This window comes from Phalacrocorax carbo, chromosome 9 (genome assembly GCF_963921805.1).
Source record: "Phalacrocorax carbo chromosome 9, bPhaCar2.1, whole genome shotgun sequence".
Lineage (NCBI taxonomy): Eukaryota > Metazoa > Chordata > Aves > Suliformes > Phalacrocoracidae > Phalacrocorax > Phalacrocorax carbo.
In genome coordinates this window covers 26,304,140-26,324,564 of record NC_087521.1, presented here as the reverse complement: position 1 = coordinate 26,324,564, position 20,425 = coordinate 26,304,140, and the positions used below count along the sequence as shown (strand labels likewise).

Below are 20,425 nucleotides of genomic sequence, written 5' to 3'. Positions count from 1 at the left end.
ATTAAAAAAAGTATTTTGATATTTTGAAGTATTAAAGTATTTAGTTTGTGTGATGTGTTTTGCATTTTTCAGAAATTAATTTTGGAGTTTCAAAGTAGACCTGTCAACACCACGATTTCCTATGGGGCAGAAGTTGTTTTTTATTTTTCTCCCCCAAACAACTCTGCTTGTGGCTTATTGCAAAGACAAGAAATGTGACATGCGGCAGTCACTTCAGACAATAAGTATGGCAAAAATTCCAAGTCTGTAATTAAATTGGAAAATTAATCTTAGTTCTGAGCCAGAAATAAGGAGCCATTTATTGATTGAGAATATTAATCCTCAGATAACAACGGCAAGTAGAAGGAGCTTCTTTTGAATTTTCAGTGTTGTGATTTGAAGGAGTGCATTACCAATTTGTGGAACAATTAAATTGTGTTCATTAGTGATGCTCTGTCACGAAACAGTTTTCAGAGTGTACAAAAGTAGTTACATCTCAGATGATTTGTAGTCTTTTGTACATTTCTACAGTGTATAGTGATGCGACTCCTTGCCATTTTCCGACTACTTTGAATCTTGCAAAGTTTAATACAGGTGCAGAACAACTTCAAAAACCTTTGAGTTAGAAAAATCTAGAGGCAAGTGTGGTTTGTGCAAAATTTTGTAATGAAGAAAAATTTTAAGTAGGGGTTGACTGAAAATTAATTTCTAATTTAACAAGGTGTACAGAGATACTTCTGGAATTAGGAGAACAGTTCACTGCAATGTTACTAATGTGGAAAGATGATCCCCTTGGTTTTGTCCTTAAACTGACAGATTCACATTATTTCAATCAAGACAAGGTTATTTGTCTTTACACAAAGTCATTATACTCTTGATATTAATTTATAGTGGTATCACAAGTCATTTAATAACTGAAAAACAGTCATTTGCCTTTTGTTTAATCAAGAGCAGATTTGTCATTTAAAGCAATGAAAAATACGACTCAGAGAGGTGAGGAAGATGTCTCAAGCGAAAACCAGTGTATCCTCAAGTGTCACCGCCTTATGATTACATCCAACTAAGGTTTCTCTAATGATAAATCTGGAAGAAGAGGAGCATCTGCTCCAGATTTTACTAGTGACCTATAATGAAAAAACAATTGAGCATGACTTCTTTTTATGAAGGCCTGATTTTTTAAAATACAAATAATGATTGAAGCTGGTTTGAATAGCTGCATTTTATAAAATCTTTTCTACTATAAATGATGAAAATCCTGATGTTGAAAATGCTTTATATCCCCACTGGGGTAATAATACTACAATTCCCGATGTAAATGGTACTCCGTTTCAAGTGCTTTGTTATCTAATCCTGCTCAGTGGATTACGTGGCTGACTGGAGGAGCACTGTAATCAGTTCAGAACACAAGTCCCACTGCTGCTAGGGCTTGCAGCCTCAATGAGTTAGTGTCCTGATAATCTCCCTCCTCCTCCCCAGCCAATTACTCATACTACTGTCATCAGGCAGATCAGTACCTGCTTTGTTTTTCAAAAACGTGATCGTTTCTGCCGCTGTTGATGGCATTGCAGCGTTACATAAAGGCATTACAGCAAGATTAAAAGGCCTTTGGAACCTATAAAAGAAAAAAGCTGAATAGTTACTGAATGGCTCTGAAAAATAGATAAACGTTATAACTGTCATTACTGCGCAACAGCAGTACCAAGCTAAACTACATAGGTTAACCTTTAATTTGCAAGTCAACTGTGAATCACACTCATATAAGCATTGCAGTAATTTGAGGTGATTGATATGACTCTTGAACCTAAGGACAGCTACTTTGTTCAGAGAGAAAATTAGATGTTAGGAGCAAAATATTGCAGTTCTGTTAGAACTTGGGGAAACATACTGCAAGAAAAAACATGCAGTGAAAGCTAAAGCAGATTACAGACTATGGAAATGATGGTTGTTAGCTGAGCTATTCTGGTGCATACTGAAATCTAAATTATGTCTGAAGTTGAGTGGAAAATGGATTACAAAGCTAGCTATGAAGGACAGAAATAGTATAATTGAAAAAGGTAATGTCAATGCACTACTAGAAGCTGAAGAGTAGGGGTTTTTTGTATTCTGTTGCTGGCTAAAAAGGACTTGAACAACTTGAAATTTAATTCTAGGAAGGAGGAAGCCATTATCTGAAAAAAAAATTAAGAACTACATGTACCAGTTATGCAAATCTCTTGATTACATACATAGGTAAGAGACCTGGTTCAGCAACAGCTTTACAGTAAATGTATCATACATTTATTTCAGTGTCATCTCTAAGAGGAGACGTACAGTTGTCTGGGGCAGCAGACTGCTGCTAGGAGGAAAAAAACCGATGCCCAGACGCATCTTTGCCTGCAGCAGCGCACTGGAAGGCAGCAAGCACGTAGCCCACACTGCTGCCAGCGCCCCAGGGGAGCACTGGCACCTGCTGCAGAAGGCCCTCCTGGGAGGGGGTGGCCCTTGCAGCCCTCTGGTACCCTGGTGACAGCGAAAGCAGAAAGCCTGGCCTCCCCATCCTGGACTTGCCCTCTCCCCATTCCCATACCGATAGCTCTTGTATCACCGTGGTGGCAAAATTAAATTTTTTTACTACGCTGTTGATAAGTTTGAAGAAAGGGTTAAGTTTCTTGAAGGAGTTTTTTTTACGAATAATTGGAAGCACTGATAATGTTTATCATTTTTACTGAACTCTTCTCTCTGGTGTGTTTGTATTGTAACAGCAACGGGATATTTCACAGAGATGTGAAACCAGAAAACATATTAATAAAGGTAATTAATTTTATGTGAGTATATTTACCTGAAAGTGAAGTACATCAGTATTTTTAGCTTTACTCTGAGAAGGTAATGGTTCTTCATGAATAAAAGGACAGTTTTTAAAAAATGTATAGACAATCACTTCTAATACCACGTTCCTCATCTGAGGAATGAACAAGGTAGTTTGTTATTGGGTAAAACCTGAAATGAATCAGATGCGTTACAGCCTGCATTTGTTACAATCTAATAAGGTGTTCTTTATCCTCTATTGATTTATGTTTATCTTTAACCTAGCAACAAGCGATAGGGTTCAGTTCTGCAGCCCTTTCTTTCTACATTCAACTCCTACGTTTAGTGGAAGTTATTCACACAAAAGACAGCAGACAGGATTAGCTTTCAGAAGATTTCTTCATTGAAATCTATTCTCCTGACAGTTTCAGAATATTATTTTGCTAATGTCTGAAAAGCAAGGATTTCAAAATTCAGTTTATGAAATTTTATTTTCTGGAGATAATTTTTTCTTTTATGTCTTAGAAGTGTATAGCAGAAACTGTTACAAAGATAAGCAAAAGCTACCTATTATATCACTGCTAAACACAAGAACTCTAAGAAAACAACTTAATCCAGGTGTCCTATTCAGCAGTCTTCCCTTCAGTAACAGTCTATATGCTTTTCAATTAACTCTTAGCTCTTTAAGGATGTATAGCGTACACAGCATTTGCACATATTATGCATATGTGGACAGTACAGATACATGGTATTTGCACATATTATGGGACACAGATATCTTCAAGCCGGGAGCTACTTGCTATTTAAATGCAGTTTTATTGCTATAATACTACCCCTGGGATTTCTGAAAGTTTATTCTTAAAGTAATCTGTGATTTCTTTTATGATGACTACTTCACGTGTTTAAAGAACATATTTGCTCAAATATTTCAGTGTTTCTAATTTGTCAAAATATTTTATTTTTGCAGCAGAATACCCTGAAGTTAGGAGATTTTGGATCTTGTAGGAGTATATATTCTAAGCAGCCACATACAGAATATATCTCTACACGCTGGTACCGAGCACCTGAATGCTTACTTACAAATGGCTACTATAGTTATAAAATTGATATGTGGAGTGCTGGCTGTGTTTTCTATGAAATCACAAGGTACAGTGTTCAGTGGAGGCTCTTGCTTATTATTAATCAAGAAAATCAATGATAAATAATCGAAGGAGTATGTGGTACAGGTAATGTGATCTTTGTTTCCATGGTTTTGTGGAAGCTGCTTCTGTGATTAGTCTGCCGGGTTCACAAGGCAGTAATCCTGCCTTGTCCCGTGCTCTCTTCACCCTATGGCAGGTTAGTACTAAAGCAGTGGGATGTTCAAGAGAACAGAGTACCAACAGATATGATTTACAAGTGATACAACATTTTTGAACAGTTGGTTGTTTCATTGGTTGTTTGGGTTTTGTCTCTTCCCTCCCCCCCCCCCCCAGTTGGCTTCATATTTGCATTTGGTAAAAATGTGTTTTCTCTGCTTTAACTCCGAACAGAGTATGGCTCACTTCCTATCATGACCATTGATAACTGTCCTCAATCTTATTAATGCACTTGATGGTAAAGTTTTTCCCTCTTGTTTTGATTTACTATTCTGCAAAGCCAGAGAAGATTAGAGAAGACACTCCCTCTGATTTACTACTTCGATTTATAATGCAGTGTTTTTAAGACCCTTGTGCTGGGACCTTATGTACTGGAATATTTTGAATTCTGATGAGGGAAGAGGAAAACCCAGATTAAAGTCCTTTAAGGTTTTCGATGATGATGAAACTATAACTCAAAAAATTTGTCACTGGTCTTCAAGAAAAAATGAAAAATAACCACCATAAGTATTTCTCCAATATCTTTGTGCCCTAGCAACAGCAGCAGTTCTTTATTCTCCTCCCACACTGCTGCCTCTGATACGCAACCAGCAGTGATAACATTTGCTTTGCTTCTTTCCTCCTCCTCCACATTCCAAGTGCAGCTGCTGCCATCACCATCGCATTAGATGACAACCCTTATGCTTTGCCTGCTAACTTGTAGAAACAGTTCTACTTCGGTCAGAAAACTGTTAACAGAAAAATCCTAAACGTAGCAGTTCTCTTGCAAAGTAAATTGGGACCAAAAGCTTTAAAAATGCCGTGTTTTTCCATTTCAGTTTGAATCAGGTGAGCTTTGAAGTTTGGCAAGAAAATTACATGCTGCAAACTTAAGTGTTCTTAGGGCAAAAAAAAACCTTACAGATATTTCCTCATAATTTTAGCTTAATGTAACAAATTTAATTCCTTGCAACCACTGCACATTTTCACAGACCTGATAGATGTGCTCAGAGAGAAATGGGAGACGTTTACTGAAAATTACCAAATTAAAAAAGATACAGCCAAGCCAAGCTAAAGGAAGGTATGGACGGGTTGTTTCTTTTGAAATGCATCTTGCAGTTTTTGCTGCTGAACATGTGCATAAGCCTTTACGCTTTACACCACATTGTGTAAGAATTTTCAGTCTTTTACTCAGCCGTGCTTATCTTCCAGATCTTGCTCTCCCTCTTTCTGTTCCTTATAAACCATGGTTCCTGGATTATGTTTGTTTGTGAATTGCACAGTTGTTCTTCCCTAAGTTATAGCTTTACATTTAGAGACGGCACATTTTTGTAGTTCACGCAAAAGCTACTCCCAACTGCTTGTCTTGATATAGCTGCACAACATGAATCAGATCTCTTTTCTCTCCTTCCTCTTCTCAAAGCTTTATAAAGACATTCACTGTGCAGCCAGCTGTTTGACTGAATTTGCAAACAGTTAAAAGATGTTTCCTCCTTCTACAAAGAGGGATGAATGTATTGCTTTCAAGAATCACATGGTGCTACTGAAGTGTTTCTTAAATTATAAGCCCGAGGAAATGTTCTGCTAACATAGAAAAGGGCAACATGTGCGAGAAACAAATGGTAGTGGACCTAATAGATTGCTCTATTGATAACATCTTCAAGGACTCTATGCAAGTTTTGTATTAACTGAGAATCAAGCTCAAGAATGCACTTCAGATTACCATCTTTCAAGTATTGCTGTTTGCAGAGAACCTGTGTGTTAGGAATGGAATGTTTCTTATAAGTATGTATTTCTATGTGCATACACAACAAGAGGGACTGCTTGACTCTGCTGTCTTAAAATGAGGAAAACGCATTGTCTTCACTAGGAGAAAACACAATCCCATATCCATCGCCTTGCTCCAGGAGGGATGTTCTCTTTACATATTTTACCCCAAACCTGTGAGGAGGGAGCAACTACAGGTTTCTGTTTAGGAACCCGAACTATTTTTTCCATCCAAATATGCAGTTGTATGAATCCACTGCTCACATGTTATCCTTCAGTTGTTGGTTGGTATTAAATTGTCCACAAATGAATAATTCTAAAATGTATCATCTTCCTCATAAATAAAAATTTTTTAGTGGAAGTGGCAGCTTTGCGACTTAAACTAGTTTAATTGTGTCTTCTCTAGTGCTAATCCCATCTCTTACCTTGCAGTTTTCAGCCTCTCTTTCCTGGATCTAATGAGCTGGACCAAATTTCAAAAATCCATGATGTTATAGGTACTCCTGCTAACGAAACTCTCAGCAAGTTCAAGCAGTAAGTATGCACTCCCATAGTTATTAATCTGTTTAAATATCCACAATATAACTGTACAACTGTATGCAATTTCTGCCCAGGGAGCCACCACAGAAATCCCATACTGTTGTGACGGCTGCTGCCCAAAAAGCAAAGTGTCTTTTATCCTTACCTAGAGATAGTCTCACATTCATGATCCTTGTAGGCAGAGCAGAGGAAATCTGAGCCTATATCAATCCTTTTTGACATAAATTTGGCCTTTTATTTCCATAGTGTCTTTAAGGCCAATGACAGAACTTGTTAGGAAAGAAAACTTGTTTTCCCCCCAAGTATTACTGACTTGTCCCTAATAAATTATTACTTAAATCAGATTAGAAATTTTTTTTTTCAGTAAATTGTAGTTCTCTCTGAATACGCATGAGTAACTGTTTATTCTCAATTTACATAACACAGGTCAAGAATTGCGAGTTTTGATTTCCCCTTTAAAAAAGGAAAAGGAATACCGCCTCTTGTGCACAATTTGTCTCCCAAAGGCTTCTCTCTCCTGTATGCAATGATAAAATATGATCCTGATGAGAGAATCGCTGCCCATCAAGCGTTACAGCACCCTTATTTTCAAGAACTCTGGCAAGTGACTTCAAACCACTTCATTCTTGAAGACTAGAATTAAAAAGCAGGGGGAACGCTGTGTGCATGTTATTTAAAGTGGACTGAAATGAAGTTTGCTTACCGTGCTAGTACTTAGCATACAATACGAGCAGAATTCAGTCAACATAATTCTTTGCATTGAGTCCGAATTTCACCTAAAGTATAACCAATGTTTTTCTCTTTTTTTTTTTTTTTTTTTTTCCTTTTTGCCCCAAACTTTTTAGGGCAGCTGATCCACAACTTATGGCCGTGCACAAAAAATTAAGGTTACTAGGAAATACAGCAGGGCAAGTACCTCTGCAGTCGTGGCAAATTTCGAAGGAAAGTCAAAGACAGGTAATATTAAAGTGGAAGACTTGTCAGCTAGTAATTTGTGATGCTGAGCTTGTTAGCTAGAAACAAATGTTTTACTTAAGCTGATTACTTGGTTTTACTCAGTCTGCCTAAACACTGATCTTTATTGGGTCTGATGCAGTTCCACCCCCGACAAGCCCTGAAAATCACGAGTTAGAATTTAGAAGCTGTGATACCACATAATCCCTTCAGTACATGGTTGTAATAGTTGCTATTACTTAGAGGGTCATTTCTAAGTTTGTTTAAAATGTCATCATCCTCTTCTTCTGCTGTCTGCCTTTGAGTTAAAAAATTGTACAGATGAAGTTTTAGCAGAGACAGAAAGGGTGCTTTTGCCTTTGCCAGCCTTCAGCCTACATTCTGAAAAAATATACATTTTAAAAACATAATTATCCTGTATGTAGATGATATGTGGGAAAATCTAAACTTATATTTGACACTGGAAATCAAAAAATTAAAATCTGATTAAAAATTCTGGTCAACTAAAACTTTGTTTATATTCAAGCTACATGAAAAATAACGTGTTCACTCTTCAGGGTTCGCTATATCTGCAAGGTGAGCTAGAAGTTAGGACTACATGAAAAACTCAAATACAGGTTTTTCTCAATAAAACAAATTACAGTAGTAAAACAAATTATAAATTATTTTCTGCTGTGCATTTAACCTTGAAAGCATAAACTCTCCTTCCATAGGAGCAGCCGCTTTTTCCACCAGTTTAGTTCTGGGGTCATCAGTGTGGGGTTTATAAGAAATTCCTTCAGGAAAAACTGCAAGAAACATCAAGTGAGGTAGTAATTCTTAAAAAATAATTAGCTGAAGTATTTGGCTGTTTGGGGTTTTTTATTATTATTATTTAGATTTTCTCTTTTAATTTTATTCTTTAAGAATAATTCTTTAAGAATTCAGAAAGAAATTTAATCTTGTTTATTTTAAAAGTATTCTCTTAGGAAAGTCCAGGAAAAAACAAAACAACAACATGGACCTCCTCATGGAGAACTACCAAAATTAAATCTTTCTGGAGTAGCCAAACTGACTTCCTGTCCTGCTCTGACATTCCATGCTGTTTTCGGGGCACCTAAGGAAAGTGGTGAAACCCCCTCATTACAGTCTGTTAGATTTATTGGATCAAATGTCGAGGTATAGACGCTAACTTGCTCATTAAAGTTTAACAGCAAAATGTGTTTTACAGACCGTATTTCAAACTCCTGTTGTTTCCTCAGCAGTCTGAGAAACAGAAGGCATGTAAGTCTTCCCCAAAATATTTCCACTTACCTGCTATCAAACGAAGAGGAGGAGGAGGAGGAGGAGGTTACTGACTGCCTTGTCAAGTATTTGGAGTGTGAGGAAAAGCACGACTCTGCAGTGAGAGCCAATCACGCTTCCGTTGTGAGAGCGCTAACGAGAACAGCAGTGCCGCCTTCTGTGTTCTCTGACAATTTGTAGGAGAAACCCCCAAGTTTCTGAAGGGCTGCTTACCCACCGTTTTGGTGTTCTGTTCCTGAAGGGTATCAGTATTTAATTAAAGCCTTGTTCTGGCAGAGCTTAGTGAGCACTCTGGATTGAACTTTCTAGGTTTGGGTTTTTTTCCCTTTTAGAACCTGATGGAGGAGGAGGTTGGTTAAAAATAACATGGAAGGATTCTTTGAGCTCCAGTATTAGGAATGGAATGTTAGCTACAAAATATAAGTTTTCATATCATATTATAAATGACAGCTAACTTTTGTATAGTTTTTTAGATGTAAAATTTTTAATTTTCAGTCAACTCTGGAAAGAATTCACCTCCCGTATTCAGTAGCTTCAGCCTCAAGTTTTGTTAAGAATGTGCAGATTATGTAATCAAATGAGATAATTGATTTTGATGCAGTTTTGGTAACTGCTGAATATTTTTATATAACTCCACCTAAAAGCTAAAGCAACTTTTATCTGATTCAAAAGCATATAAAACTTTGTCGTCGTTTTCTTCAAGCCATTGATCTCAATGTTAATCAAAAGTTTTAACAGCGACTGTTGCAGCTAGTTGCATAGAAGAGCAGTCAAGGCTTCTCTTCAAGAAGTCACACTTCAGAAATGCTGCGCACAGATCATCGGTAGCAATTCAATATAATGTCACTGTTTCCTAGTGATATAAAAGGTAAGAGTTGCAAGGCAGAGTTTTTATCTTGCTTGGAATGAGTAATTACTGCAATTTGATACCATTGATTTTTGAAGTCCCAAGATCTCCTAAAAATTGGCAATAATTAATTTGCAATACTTTGGCGATGTGTTACAAAATAGTTTTGCTATTGAAAAAACAAATGAGTTTGTGCAAGTCATACTTAGGTGGGGGTTTAAAAATCTTCTGCCTCATAAGTATGCCTGCAGGACACGTTTTGCAAATAACTTTTATTTTTTTAATAGTTCTAAAAGTTACTGTGGTCATAATTGGGAAGTGATCAGCTTTTTGTCCAGTAACCAAACACTTCTGGAGCCGCTGCTGCTGTTCAAAATTTTCTGTGCAACACGAAAGTGAAAACCAAGCGATGAGAAGGCAGGCAAGGGGCGATGTGTATTAGGAGTCGCTGCTGCGCATGAGGAGGCACCGTGAAAAAATGCACAGGGTAGCAGGTCATGCTAATGTTACTAAGCCAACCCTTAAGCATCAGTTTGAGATTGGTGCTCTAAGTCCAGACAAACTATTTCTTCTGATCACTTAAGATGCAGCTCAAACAATGCAATAAAGCACCCATTAAGATTTTTATAAAAATTCTAGTCATTTAGAGTAAGTAAGAGTTATGCCCGTTATGCTCTCAGATCTGGGATTTTATTAGGCTGTGCATTTGTTAAAATAACGGTTCTTCTCATTCAGTTAGAGGTTTTCCAGTAGGTGGCTTTTTTGTTGTGCTATTTTGGTTGGATGGTTGTCTTTTTAAGAATTGGCATCTCACCACTCGTAGGACACTGTTGTGACTGTGTTAGATCCTATTCCTTGTTCTCCCATTCAGCTTCTGGATAACTTCGAGCATGCTGAAATTCCACACTGTAGCTTTTCAATGTGGGGAAGCTCATGAACCTCAAGTTCTTTATGAATCTTCTGGATCTTCTGGAATCTACTGCTTAAAAGCACTTGTCTATCTTATATTTATCCTTGTGTTTTGAAGAAGGTATTATTTTCACATACTGGACTGAGGAGCAACATGACATTTACTAGCAGATTTTTTAAAATGGGAAAATATTAGCAGGCTAAAGGTTTGTGGCACGTACCATGGGAGTAATTTTTTGGTATTGATTCAAAGTTGACTATCCAAGTTGAGCATCTTGCACCTGCATCACAGCCTACTGCACCTTTGCTCATTTTATTCCATTTCTTCATAGCAAACTTTCAGAATCTCAATAGCAAGAATGGAAAAACATCCCAGCCCCCACAAGAATTCTTGTAAAATAAGGCTACAGCACACGAACAAGGCTCTGCAGGGAAACCCGCATTGCTGCTGCTCATCCTAGGTATGCCAGGGGAGTAGCAGGGGTCACTTACTGGGACTGAACAAATGTGTGAGCAGAGATTTAGTGGAGGAAGCAGTCCACATCAGTAGGGTGAGACCCTCATAATAAAGGGAGAATTAAACAGCAGAGTGTAGCAGTATAGCTAACTGCTCTTCCTCGCTTTATTGAACCTGATACTGATACTGGCTGGGTGCTCTCTTTTCTCCAGTTCTAAGCAGAAAATGTGCTCCTGACCGGCAGCTCCAAGCACGGTGGGGTGTCCAATGACAGCAGCTGGCTGAGTTTTACTGCTGTTGCAGTTAATCATTGCTCCACTTCGTCATGCTTTCATGTTAGCAGCTTGTACTGGTAGAACAGATGGAGAACTCCAACAATAAGGCAATCCAATATTTGTTTGAATGCCTAGCAGAGGCTTATATATAAATATATTTCATTTGCCATTGTACTTCTGGAGACAACGTACACGCTCCGGCTGTTGGATCAGTGGCAAACTTGAGTTTTCCCACTTGCTTTATAGTTAAAATGCACTCAACGTCAAACTACAAACTGGAAAGTATTGTTTCTACGCTCATTCTTCCAGCTAAAATTCCATATTGAGATGATGTGTGTTCCACTCACTTTTAGATATTTTTTTCTAACATAGTAGGACATAGTTTTCTAACAGCTCCCTTAAGAGCTGTATCTATAGTAGGAAACTCTAAATTCTTTCCAGGTAAGTTATTAATATCCCTTTTCTTCCTAAAATATGTTTTTCCATATGGACTAAAGGGTGGGATGGGCAGTTCAAGCTTCTAGACGATTGCCTAATAGCAAAGAGGCTGGAAAAAGAAAAACCACGTATCCGCCTTGTACACTGTTTAACTGTGCTCTGTAGCAGGGACGTACTCTGCAAACGGGTGTGCAAGTAGCTGCTGTTACTACCCCAGTGTGGGCTCCTACTGGTTTTCCATACTGTTTTTGTGTTTTTTCAGTTGAAGGAAAGAAAAAATCTTTCCAAGTTACTACGTATTTTCTCAACTGTTTCATTTTGCCTCAGGCCGTACGAAGCACTTTTATAAAAGAAGTCTCCAGGGAGGTAATTAGTCTTCAGTGATGAGGTTTATCTTTATTTTAACAGTTAAACCCACTATGTTAATAAAACTTCTGAACGATAATCCTGCTCAGTTTCAGTATTTTCCCCATTACTCCTATTTTAGAAAAGCATAAGTAATAAAGACAGAGCTGTACTTTGCCTCCTTTAAGAATTGTAATCTAAATGCCAGCTTATAACGGTGTCTGGCAGTCGTCTCCATGCTAGCAGCATTACTGAGACCTAGTTACAAGTAGCTACTGTAGCTGTTTCTCCCCAGATTTTCATTCATTTCCTAAAAAAACATCATGTCTAAATTTTACTGGCAATTTAAAGAATTCTACCCAGCTTCATTGTTGGGAGAGCAGGAGGGGCACCAACGGGCGCCCTCAGGTGTGTGTGTTCCTGGGCTAGCGGTCCCTGCTGTGCTCTGCCTGCCTCAGGCCCAGCTGCAAGACCCAGCAAAGGCCCAGCTGTGGCTATTGCTACAGGGAAGGAGGGAACGATGTGGTGGATACTTCTGTCTTCGGTCGTTCTGGGCTTGACATGGAGCAACATCTCTTCGGAGGGTTTAATCTTTGCAAGAACTGCTGAAAACAATTTAAGTGTTCTGTTGCTGACTGACTAGAAGTAATGTGTTCAGTTATTATTAACGGAATAAAACGACAAGCAGCATTAACCTACACAAATACGTGGGTATGTCTAGCTCCATAACAGGTATCAGTTTAAGAGCACTGAATTATAAATGAGATGCCTGATTTAAGACAAACAAGTTGTCTCAACCATGCCTACTCCAATATGTCGACCTAATTCCAGGTTGCCAGGTCAGACCGTGTGCACATCTGCTGCTGGATCTTTCACATCACAACTCCCAAGACAAGCATGTGGGACTATGTCATTACAGAATCCTTACCCCACAAAGTTGTCTGTCTGCAAGATTTCTGCTGTACGACTTATTTAGAGATAAACCATTAAGAACAGGAACAGAACAGTGTTATTTCACTTTCCTAATTGAAAGTCAACTATATTAAATTTGAAGCAACATTCTAGATGAGATATTTTTGAAAGGAATTTGTCCTACAAAGCTTAGATGGTATTTCTGTACCAAACATTTAATTCAACAAAGGCTTGATTACATCAAAAGTGATCAACTTTGAACAGAAAGTAAACAAAAATGCATATTCAATATAGTTTAATATGTATTTTCTGAATTAGAAATATCACTTTCTTAAATGAATGAGAATTTCTAGTGTAATGATCCATTACTCCCCTCCCCCATCACTGAATTACATTATTTATACATATTATACAGAGCTGACTGCAGTTGGAAACAACAATATTAAAATAAATGTTTAATAGATACAAAGGATCTTTTCTCCACAACATAGTTTTTCTGGTGTCTGGACACCAACTTTAAAGTAATTCTCTATTAGCATTAAACTATTTAAGTGCAAAACAATTTTGTCTTAAAAATCTGTGATTGCAGCATCCATCTTCCTGAATAACATTTTGAAGCCAGAAAGTAAATGCCTTTCATTTTCCATGAGTGCATTCCAGGCTCTCTTCTAGCCATCTCTGGTTAAAAAATCAGTGCAAAATAAACAATGGTGAAGTACTAGTTTAACCATTGAACTTACTTGAATTTAAGAAACATACTTTATTTTACACTATATATATATATATCTTTTATTTATATATTTATAGAGCGAGATTAAATTACACTGGACTTGAAAAGTATAAAGAAAACAAAAAATGTTCCTATATTTTCCTGCGGCACCAAAGGAAGCTTGGGATTTTTTGTTTGGTTGGTTTGGGTTTTTTTTGTTTCCAAATGAAAACTCTTCCTCGGGTGAGCAGCATTAGCTGTGATAAGAACTCATTACATTGTTCCTTTGCAAATTACTATGTGATTCACATAATTCCATGTTTACACTCTGCCGCCTTATAATTTGTGATGCTCTTTGCCTGAAGAACAGCTCCTGGTTCCACTGTCATTACTTCTTGTCCTGTGTTCAGAGGTTTGCTAGCAGTAGTGTGATGGCTATACTACAGTTCCACTTGGAGAATTGGCCTGGTTTTGGGATGACAATAAACCCTGCAAACAAAGCAGTTTACATTAATCCAGCAAGAGAACCTGACATTAATTTTATAAAGTTCTTAGCCTGAAGCTAAACCAAGTACAATTTATTTTTACTGCCACTGGTTTACTTTACACATTAGCACCTTCTTTCCTACAAAAGCATCTAAGCCGCTACAGTATCAGTCGAGCAGCGCCCAAAAGAGCTTTCAGTAAGTAAGAAAGCGTGTGTGTTCATGACACACCATGAAGCTGATCCCAGCATTTGGTTTAATCTACCTTGCATTTTGAGTCATTGTGAACTGTGAAACTTTAAAAATCATAGACCAAAAAAAAGTGATCAGCATTTTGTTAGGGTAGCAACGAACAAACCTATTCCAATATTAACAAAGTTTGACACATAACCTGATACAGGGAAACACTCGGTCTCTTATATGGTATTGAGTATTACAAGCTTTGAATAGAAAAATAGATTATCCAACCAAATATTTGTTTTGGTAATTTTAAAAGAGAATGAAACACTGAGCAAGAGCTCAGTAAAGGGTTCCCGTTACAATTTAAAGCGTGCATTCAGGAAAACTTTTTTACCAGCTCATTTAACTAAACTACATCGCCATTCAAATAAAACGAGATTACATCGTTCCAGACACAATCCCGTGACTGCGCAGCACCCCTTGCCAGGCAGCGGCTACTGCTCCGGACTAAGGCAACTACACCTTACAGACAGATGTCAATGGAGGGTTTCCATTTCAAGTTTGCAGATAGTAGCCTCTTTCTAATAATTCAAGTAAAAACAATGGCATATCAGACTCATTTAGAAAAAGCTTAATATCAAAGTACAATTTAGTCTTCTTGCAAGGTCATTATTTAGTTATGACGAGCGCCAGCAGGCTGAGGAGCACAACGGCCGCTAAGCTGGAAGCACACCAGTGAGTATCACTGCGCAACTCCCTGCTACGTGAGCGTGATAAATGCACTTTTGGCAATTCCTTTAAAGAGCTACCATCTTAGGTTCTTACCTCAAAATTAAGATCCTGTGACTCAGATCCATCAAACTAGACAAGCTCAGGCAGCAATTAGCACACGATGTGAAACTGGGTCACATCTTCAGAATCTACAGGAGCTCTTTCTTGCTTGGATCCAAGATCGAAAGGTCCTGACTGATGGAAGAGAACCCTGACCGTAGAGAGAAGAGGTGAAGGGGGGCTGGACCGCCTGGATTCAGGTCATCAAGTTTCTTATAAAACCACAGCCCTTCTTTTTAAAAACCATCTAATCTACCAGGGTCAGACACATTATGGACCTGGATACATTTGTAGGACTTACTGCAGGCAGCGTGTGTGCACGCACGCACACATTTGATATTACATTTATATATAATAATGTGGCGCTTTGTTTGGTGCCCTCCCTAGATCACACCTGCTCTATTTTTACTTGTTTATGTAGCAGATATCTGATTCAAACACTGTTGAGGTAGGCTGAGGTGGGTTGTCTTTAAACCTGATGGACATTCAGGATGTGCAAAGATAGCAAAGATGCTGCGTACTTCGCAAGAAGAGAACAAAAAGTTTCACGTTATTAGTTAAGGAATAGATGGTGAAAAAAGGCAGAATTTTAGAGCAAACAACTGAAGCACTTCTGAAATTTTTTTATGAAGAAAGTTTTGTTCAAAAGCAATGAAGATGAATCAGAACTCTGTAGTTCATTACCAAAGCATTCTTCAGAAGTCTATTAAATCCAGCAGCAACTGGAAGGCCTTTCTTGCCAGATTACATCCACTAAGCAACTTTCAAGTACCCTGGAAAAAGACGTCCAAAGGTATTATTTTCAGTCTTTACTAAATCAGTGTTGGATCACTGTTCATATGCAAATATGTGCTTTGTAAGCACGTTCACAGTACTAGGGATGGCATAATACAAAGTCTTTTTCAACAGGCTCATAACCATGCCATACAGACGAAGAGAAATAAGCTCTGTTCTAATGTCAGAGTCACACTGTAATGCAGCCAATTCTTGGGCAGCAAAATGAAGAATCATTCGTTTTCCTACAACCCCTCTAGCAACAGGTGGCACATATGGAAATTCAGTGCGGTGCCTTCTGCCCTGTGAACTACCTACCAGACACTCATGGAATTCAAGTTCCAAGACTGGGAACACAGTCACTCAGTCCTGGTTTCACCTCCCAGGCCATGAAGAGTCCCTGCTTTGAAGGGCACAAGCGCAGTGGGAACTCCTTATATTTCAGCCCTTGCTCTGAATTAATTCTGCAACTCTGAGTAGGGAAGCCAGAGGAACACCTGAGTGGAAAGACTCAAGATCAATATTGTTGTGCTACTGCAGACAAACACTTCAAAAAACTTTGCAAGTATTGCCTTGAAACTATCCCAGGCTACGATGGCATTTCTAGAACTTCGCTGCTGCGACAGAGATTAGGAATTTTGTGAGTTCTTCCAAGTACTTAATTTCAGAAGATGCCTTAGACATTCATACAAGAAAAGCAAGAATAAGAATTTGATTTTTAGGCATGGAAGCTTTGCCGAAGTGGTGAGTGTTTTCAGTGGGTCCCAAACAACAAAAATTATCATATAGAATTCTGCCATTATATCAGAGCCTTTCAAGCAAGGCCATTTGAGGAGTTATGTTGGGTGTAACATAGGAAGCTTTAGAAAGCCACATCAGGAAAGCAAGTGAAGGCTCAAAGAAAGTTACAGTTTTGATACAAAAGTGACCCTCTAAGAGTCTGATCTGTAATACAAAGGGTGTGAGAACAGAATATTTGTGATTGCATTCTCTGGGAATAATACGATGGATAAGGTTATTTAAAAAAAAAATAAACAGAAAGCTCCTGCCTGTAAAGAAAGAAATTAGACCACAGCACTTTTTGTGATTAAACCACCCAGTCTAGTCAACCAGGTGGTAAGAGATGGGACAAAAGCTGCAGCAACTGATTAGTGCAAAGCTGCACAGCTTAACAGCTGAAAACACAGAACTGAGATGTGGCAACTGCAGCTCTGCCGTGCTGTACAGCGCATCAGCTCAAAGTTTAAGAGCAAACAGATCATACTGAGCAAGCAGCAGAACCAAATTAAAAGACTGTTCAAAGAAGTTTTGAAAATAAATGTAGCCTTTTATTAGCAGTATTATTTTGTCAGCATGTGGGTCTGGCAGGGGGTGGGAAACGGGACAGTTATGAGACCCAGGTCAGGAATTTGATAAAACAATCTTCATCACCACCTGCGAGAGGGTCCTCCAAGTAGGTGCTACATCATCTGCCATCGTAACAGAACACTCTACAGCTGAAGCGTGCTTCTTGTGCAGAGGACAGCGTCGTTTGTCTTATGTCGACTAGCAATGGGAATGTATTAAACACAAACTGGTTCAGCACTAGTTGCTAGAGCTCTTCCACATTTATCTATGCACTCTCTGACTTCCCAAAACACACAGGCCTTTGCATTTTTGGTAAAAATAGGCTCACATGGGTGGGAATGAAAAGCCGTAACAAATACAATCAATAAGGTCATTTTCACCCAAGGTTCATGGCACTCATAGCTGCGGTCTGTTCAGAAAGACCTGCCGCAGGGTTAAGATAAGCCCTCCTCACAGTTAATGAGATTGCAGGGAGGGGGCGTTTTGTGTGGGGTTTTGGGTTTTGGTGTGGGGTTTTTTTTGGTTGGTTGGGTTTTTTTGTTTTGTTGGCTTTTTTTTTTTTAATGTGGGTTCTTTTTTGTTTGTTTTTGGTTTGTTTGGGTTTTTTTAATTCCGCATATGCTCCAGCCAAAAGTTTGTTTTTTTTCCAAAGATACAAAACACAGCATTTCACAACAGAAACTAATTCTATGAAAGATCAGCACGTAATTGCTGTATTTAAAAAAATAAAGAACAGAAGAAATCAGGAGGATAGTACTGAGTAAAAAAAAGCCATCAGTAACTACTAAGTTAATAAATATTTTCTTCATGTAAATTACAAGAGGATTAACTGGCACCAAAGATGCAATCATATGTAGTTTCACTAATCAGGATAATAAAGCACAAGTTTGGGCACATGAGCAGGGCACAGGCAGTTAATGCCTATGTGCTACTTCCCCACGCCCTTGTCCCTGGCGAAGGCTGAGCGTGCGCCAAGAGCACGCTCCCTCAGCAATAGCTCGGCTGGCTCTCGCTAACATGCCGGTGTCAGAACTCTGCACATCTTTCCTACTTTGTTTTGAAACTGAAAGGTAGTAAAAACAAAGCACAGGGTCCAATGTAACAAACAAACAATGTGGGGGGAGACGGGGGGACCAAACCCTTTGGGGCATATATAGTTTAACTGGTCTCATAGTACACTTCACTAATGCAATTAAACCAATTTTAAAAAGCTGAATTAATAAATGCCCATACAAAAATGGCATTGATTTGTTAAATCAATGTTATACTGCTATTGCCAGTTTATGAAATAATTTGAATTTATTATTTGAAGAATATTCCATGGGTAGTTTATTCTTGTCCAGAACAGAGATATGCTGGAGTATTCTGAAAAAGTAATCTGGACCAAGACCTTTGCTTGACAAAAGAACCCACAGTCCAATACAGTATTTGAGCAATAATAATACGCCAAAATGGAATGAGATTTTTCACATTTGTTTAAAGTTCTGTAGTCAAATCAGCTGAACTGTTTTTAAGATTTGCATGAAAAAATCTCCAACAGTTTCTTATCCAAACAATTCAGCATTTATTAGCCCAAGTCTCTGAACTGCATATACTCACTAAATCAGATATTAATCTCTAATGGAGTCATAAAATTAATAAACTAAGAATGTTCAAGGAAGCATAGGCTGAATATTTACATATCATACTACAGAGGAATATTTTGTATGGGATTGAGGGGGATACAGCGAAGCTGATGCCTATCTTTACACAGTCTGTTCACTAAACAGTTTTAAACACAGTATTTGTCTTCCATTTGCCTTCCCCCCCCGCCCCTTTGTTCTAATAGTTTCAGCATTCATATTTTTCTGTAACACCATTTGACACCAGATCTTGTAAAAGCATGTAGTAGCATCAGGGAGGTTTCATTTGCAACTTCTCTTCTATGTACATAAAGGAGTTTTTTTTTTCTCCTAACGGGTACATCACCATTTTACTCATTGTCAACAAAAAGTCAAGGCTGCTAGAAAACCAGCAGACTAAGACTAACTAAAAATCTGTCTAGTGGTATTAGGCAAGATTACTGCAAGACTAGTATATGACTGGCAAGTGGAAGATATGCATGTTCAAGAGAAAAAAAAATAATTTAAGATGCAAAGTCTTTTGCCAGCAGAAACCTGATTTGGCTCGAGCAATAGGACTTTAAGCTTCGTTTAAGTAGTAAAGGCTCACAAGCTTAGGAACAGTTGTTTCTCTAGCTCCCTCAAACCACAAAACTCTGCAAGGTTTAAAGTTTTCAGATTAGAAAATAATAAAATTGAAATAAAACAGGGAAAACCTCAGGGAAAAGCATGTGACTTGGGTTAGTTGTAAAATAAGCATGATCTTATCAGGAGAAGAAATGAGTGAAATGAGTTTGATACGGTTGACTGGCATCTACCTAGAATCCAACTTCAAAAACCAGAAAATAATGTGATCATACAAGTTATTTCCTTGAGAGTTTTGTGCAATGTTCTTAAATAAAAACAAGCAAGACTACACTTCCACATTCCAATACATCTTTTGCCGAAGTATCTTCTATGACCACAGAACTAGTGAACATTAAGTTTGTTTCACACTGACTGTTGAGAAATTGGTTTGACCAAACAGTTATTGCATCACTTGATGTAACTGGATGTTTCCCAGAGGCTTTCAGGCTAGATTTCATTTTGTTCCTCCACTGGCACCTGTTCTTAAATATATGTATGTGTTACATACCTTGAACACCATAGTGGCAAATCAGTACCTTCTGAAGTACCAGAAAGTTCTCAAGTTCAGAGAAGATTTCCTCAGCTTTAGTCTAAAGTATTTCCACCTAAGAGACAAAGTCCTACCTCGGTTAGACTGCAGCCAAAGTAACTAACTTTTTCACTGAAATTTCTCAAAAGTGCCTCTGAAACACTGTAGTAAATATAATTTGTTTGGCTCCTTCGTTGGTTAACACAGAACCACTGCTGCAAGGGTGACGCCATCCCTACTCCACTCAGATGGAAGTGCAATGTCTTAAGTCTTTGCTAAACTGGTTCCAAGAAATTTTGCAGGCAAAGTTTTAGACCAGTTTAGTTCTAGTTCAGCCGAGTTTAGCTCTAGACTAGCCACTGTTTCTCTAGACAGAAAATGGCTGGATCATCTGAGTGAGCCATACCCTCAGGCTGTAAATTCCACATTCATTAGGTACATGTCAAGATCTAAAGCTGGAATAAAGAACATACCCTGCACCAGAGTCCACAGAGGAAAGAGCTCCTGTAGAGTC

At 38.2% G+C, this 20,425-nt stretch overlaps 2 protein-coding genes across 14 annotated transcripts in view; one reads left to right on the top strand and one right to left on the bottom strand.

The window, feature by feature from the left end:
- The window catches only part of MOK (MOK protein kinase), a 25,213-nt gene extending 11,527 nt beyond the window's left edge, over positions 1–13,686 (top strand). For 2 of the 7 annotated variants that reach the window (XM_064460797.1, XM_064460795.1), the window contains 8 exons: positions 2,130–2,208; positions 2,721–2,769; positions 3,731–3,909; positions 6,300–6,401; positions 6,834–7,007; positions 7,253–7,364; positions 8,319–8,519; positions 8,603–12,016. In XM_064460797.1, the coding sequence (XP_064316867.1) occupies positions 2,130–2,208; positions 2,721–2,769; positions 3,731–3,909; positions 6,300–6,401; positions 6,834–7,007; positions 7,253–7,364; positions 8,319–8,519; positions 8,603–8,698 (992 nt within the window). In that variant the 3' untranslated portion in view covers positions 8,699–12,016. Of the gene's footprint in view, positions 1–2,129; positions 2,209–2,720; positions 2,770–3,730; positions 3,910–6,299; positions 6,402–6,833; positions 7,008–7,252; positions 7,365–8,318; positions 8,520–8,602; positions 12,017–12,747 lie in introns of those variants that run through there. The other 5 variants (XM_064460796.1, XM_064460798.1, XM_064460802.1 and 2 more) reach the window with 5 other exon arrangements.
- The window catches only part of WDR20 (WD repeat domain 20), a 46,991-nt gene continuing 39,588 nt past the window's right edge, over positions 13,023–20,425 (bottom strand). For 4 of the 7 annotated variants that reach the window (XR_010374488.1, XR_010374487.1, XM_064460792.1 and 1 more), the window contains one exon: positions 13,023–14,026. Coding sequence is in view for 3 of the 7 variants with exons in the window: in XM_064460792.1 (XP_064316862.1) it covers positions 13,973–14,026 (54 nt within the window). In the remaining 4 variants the exon portion in view is untranslated. The other 3 variants (XR_010374485.1, XR_010374486.1, XM_064460791.1) reach the window with 3 other exon arrangements.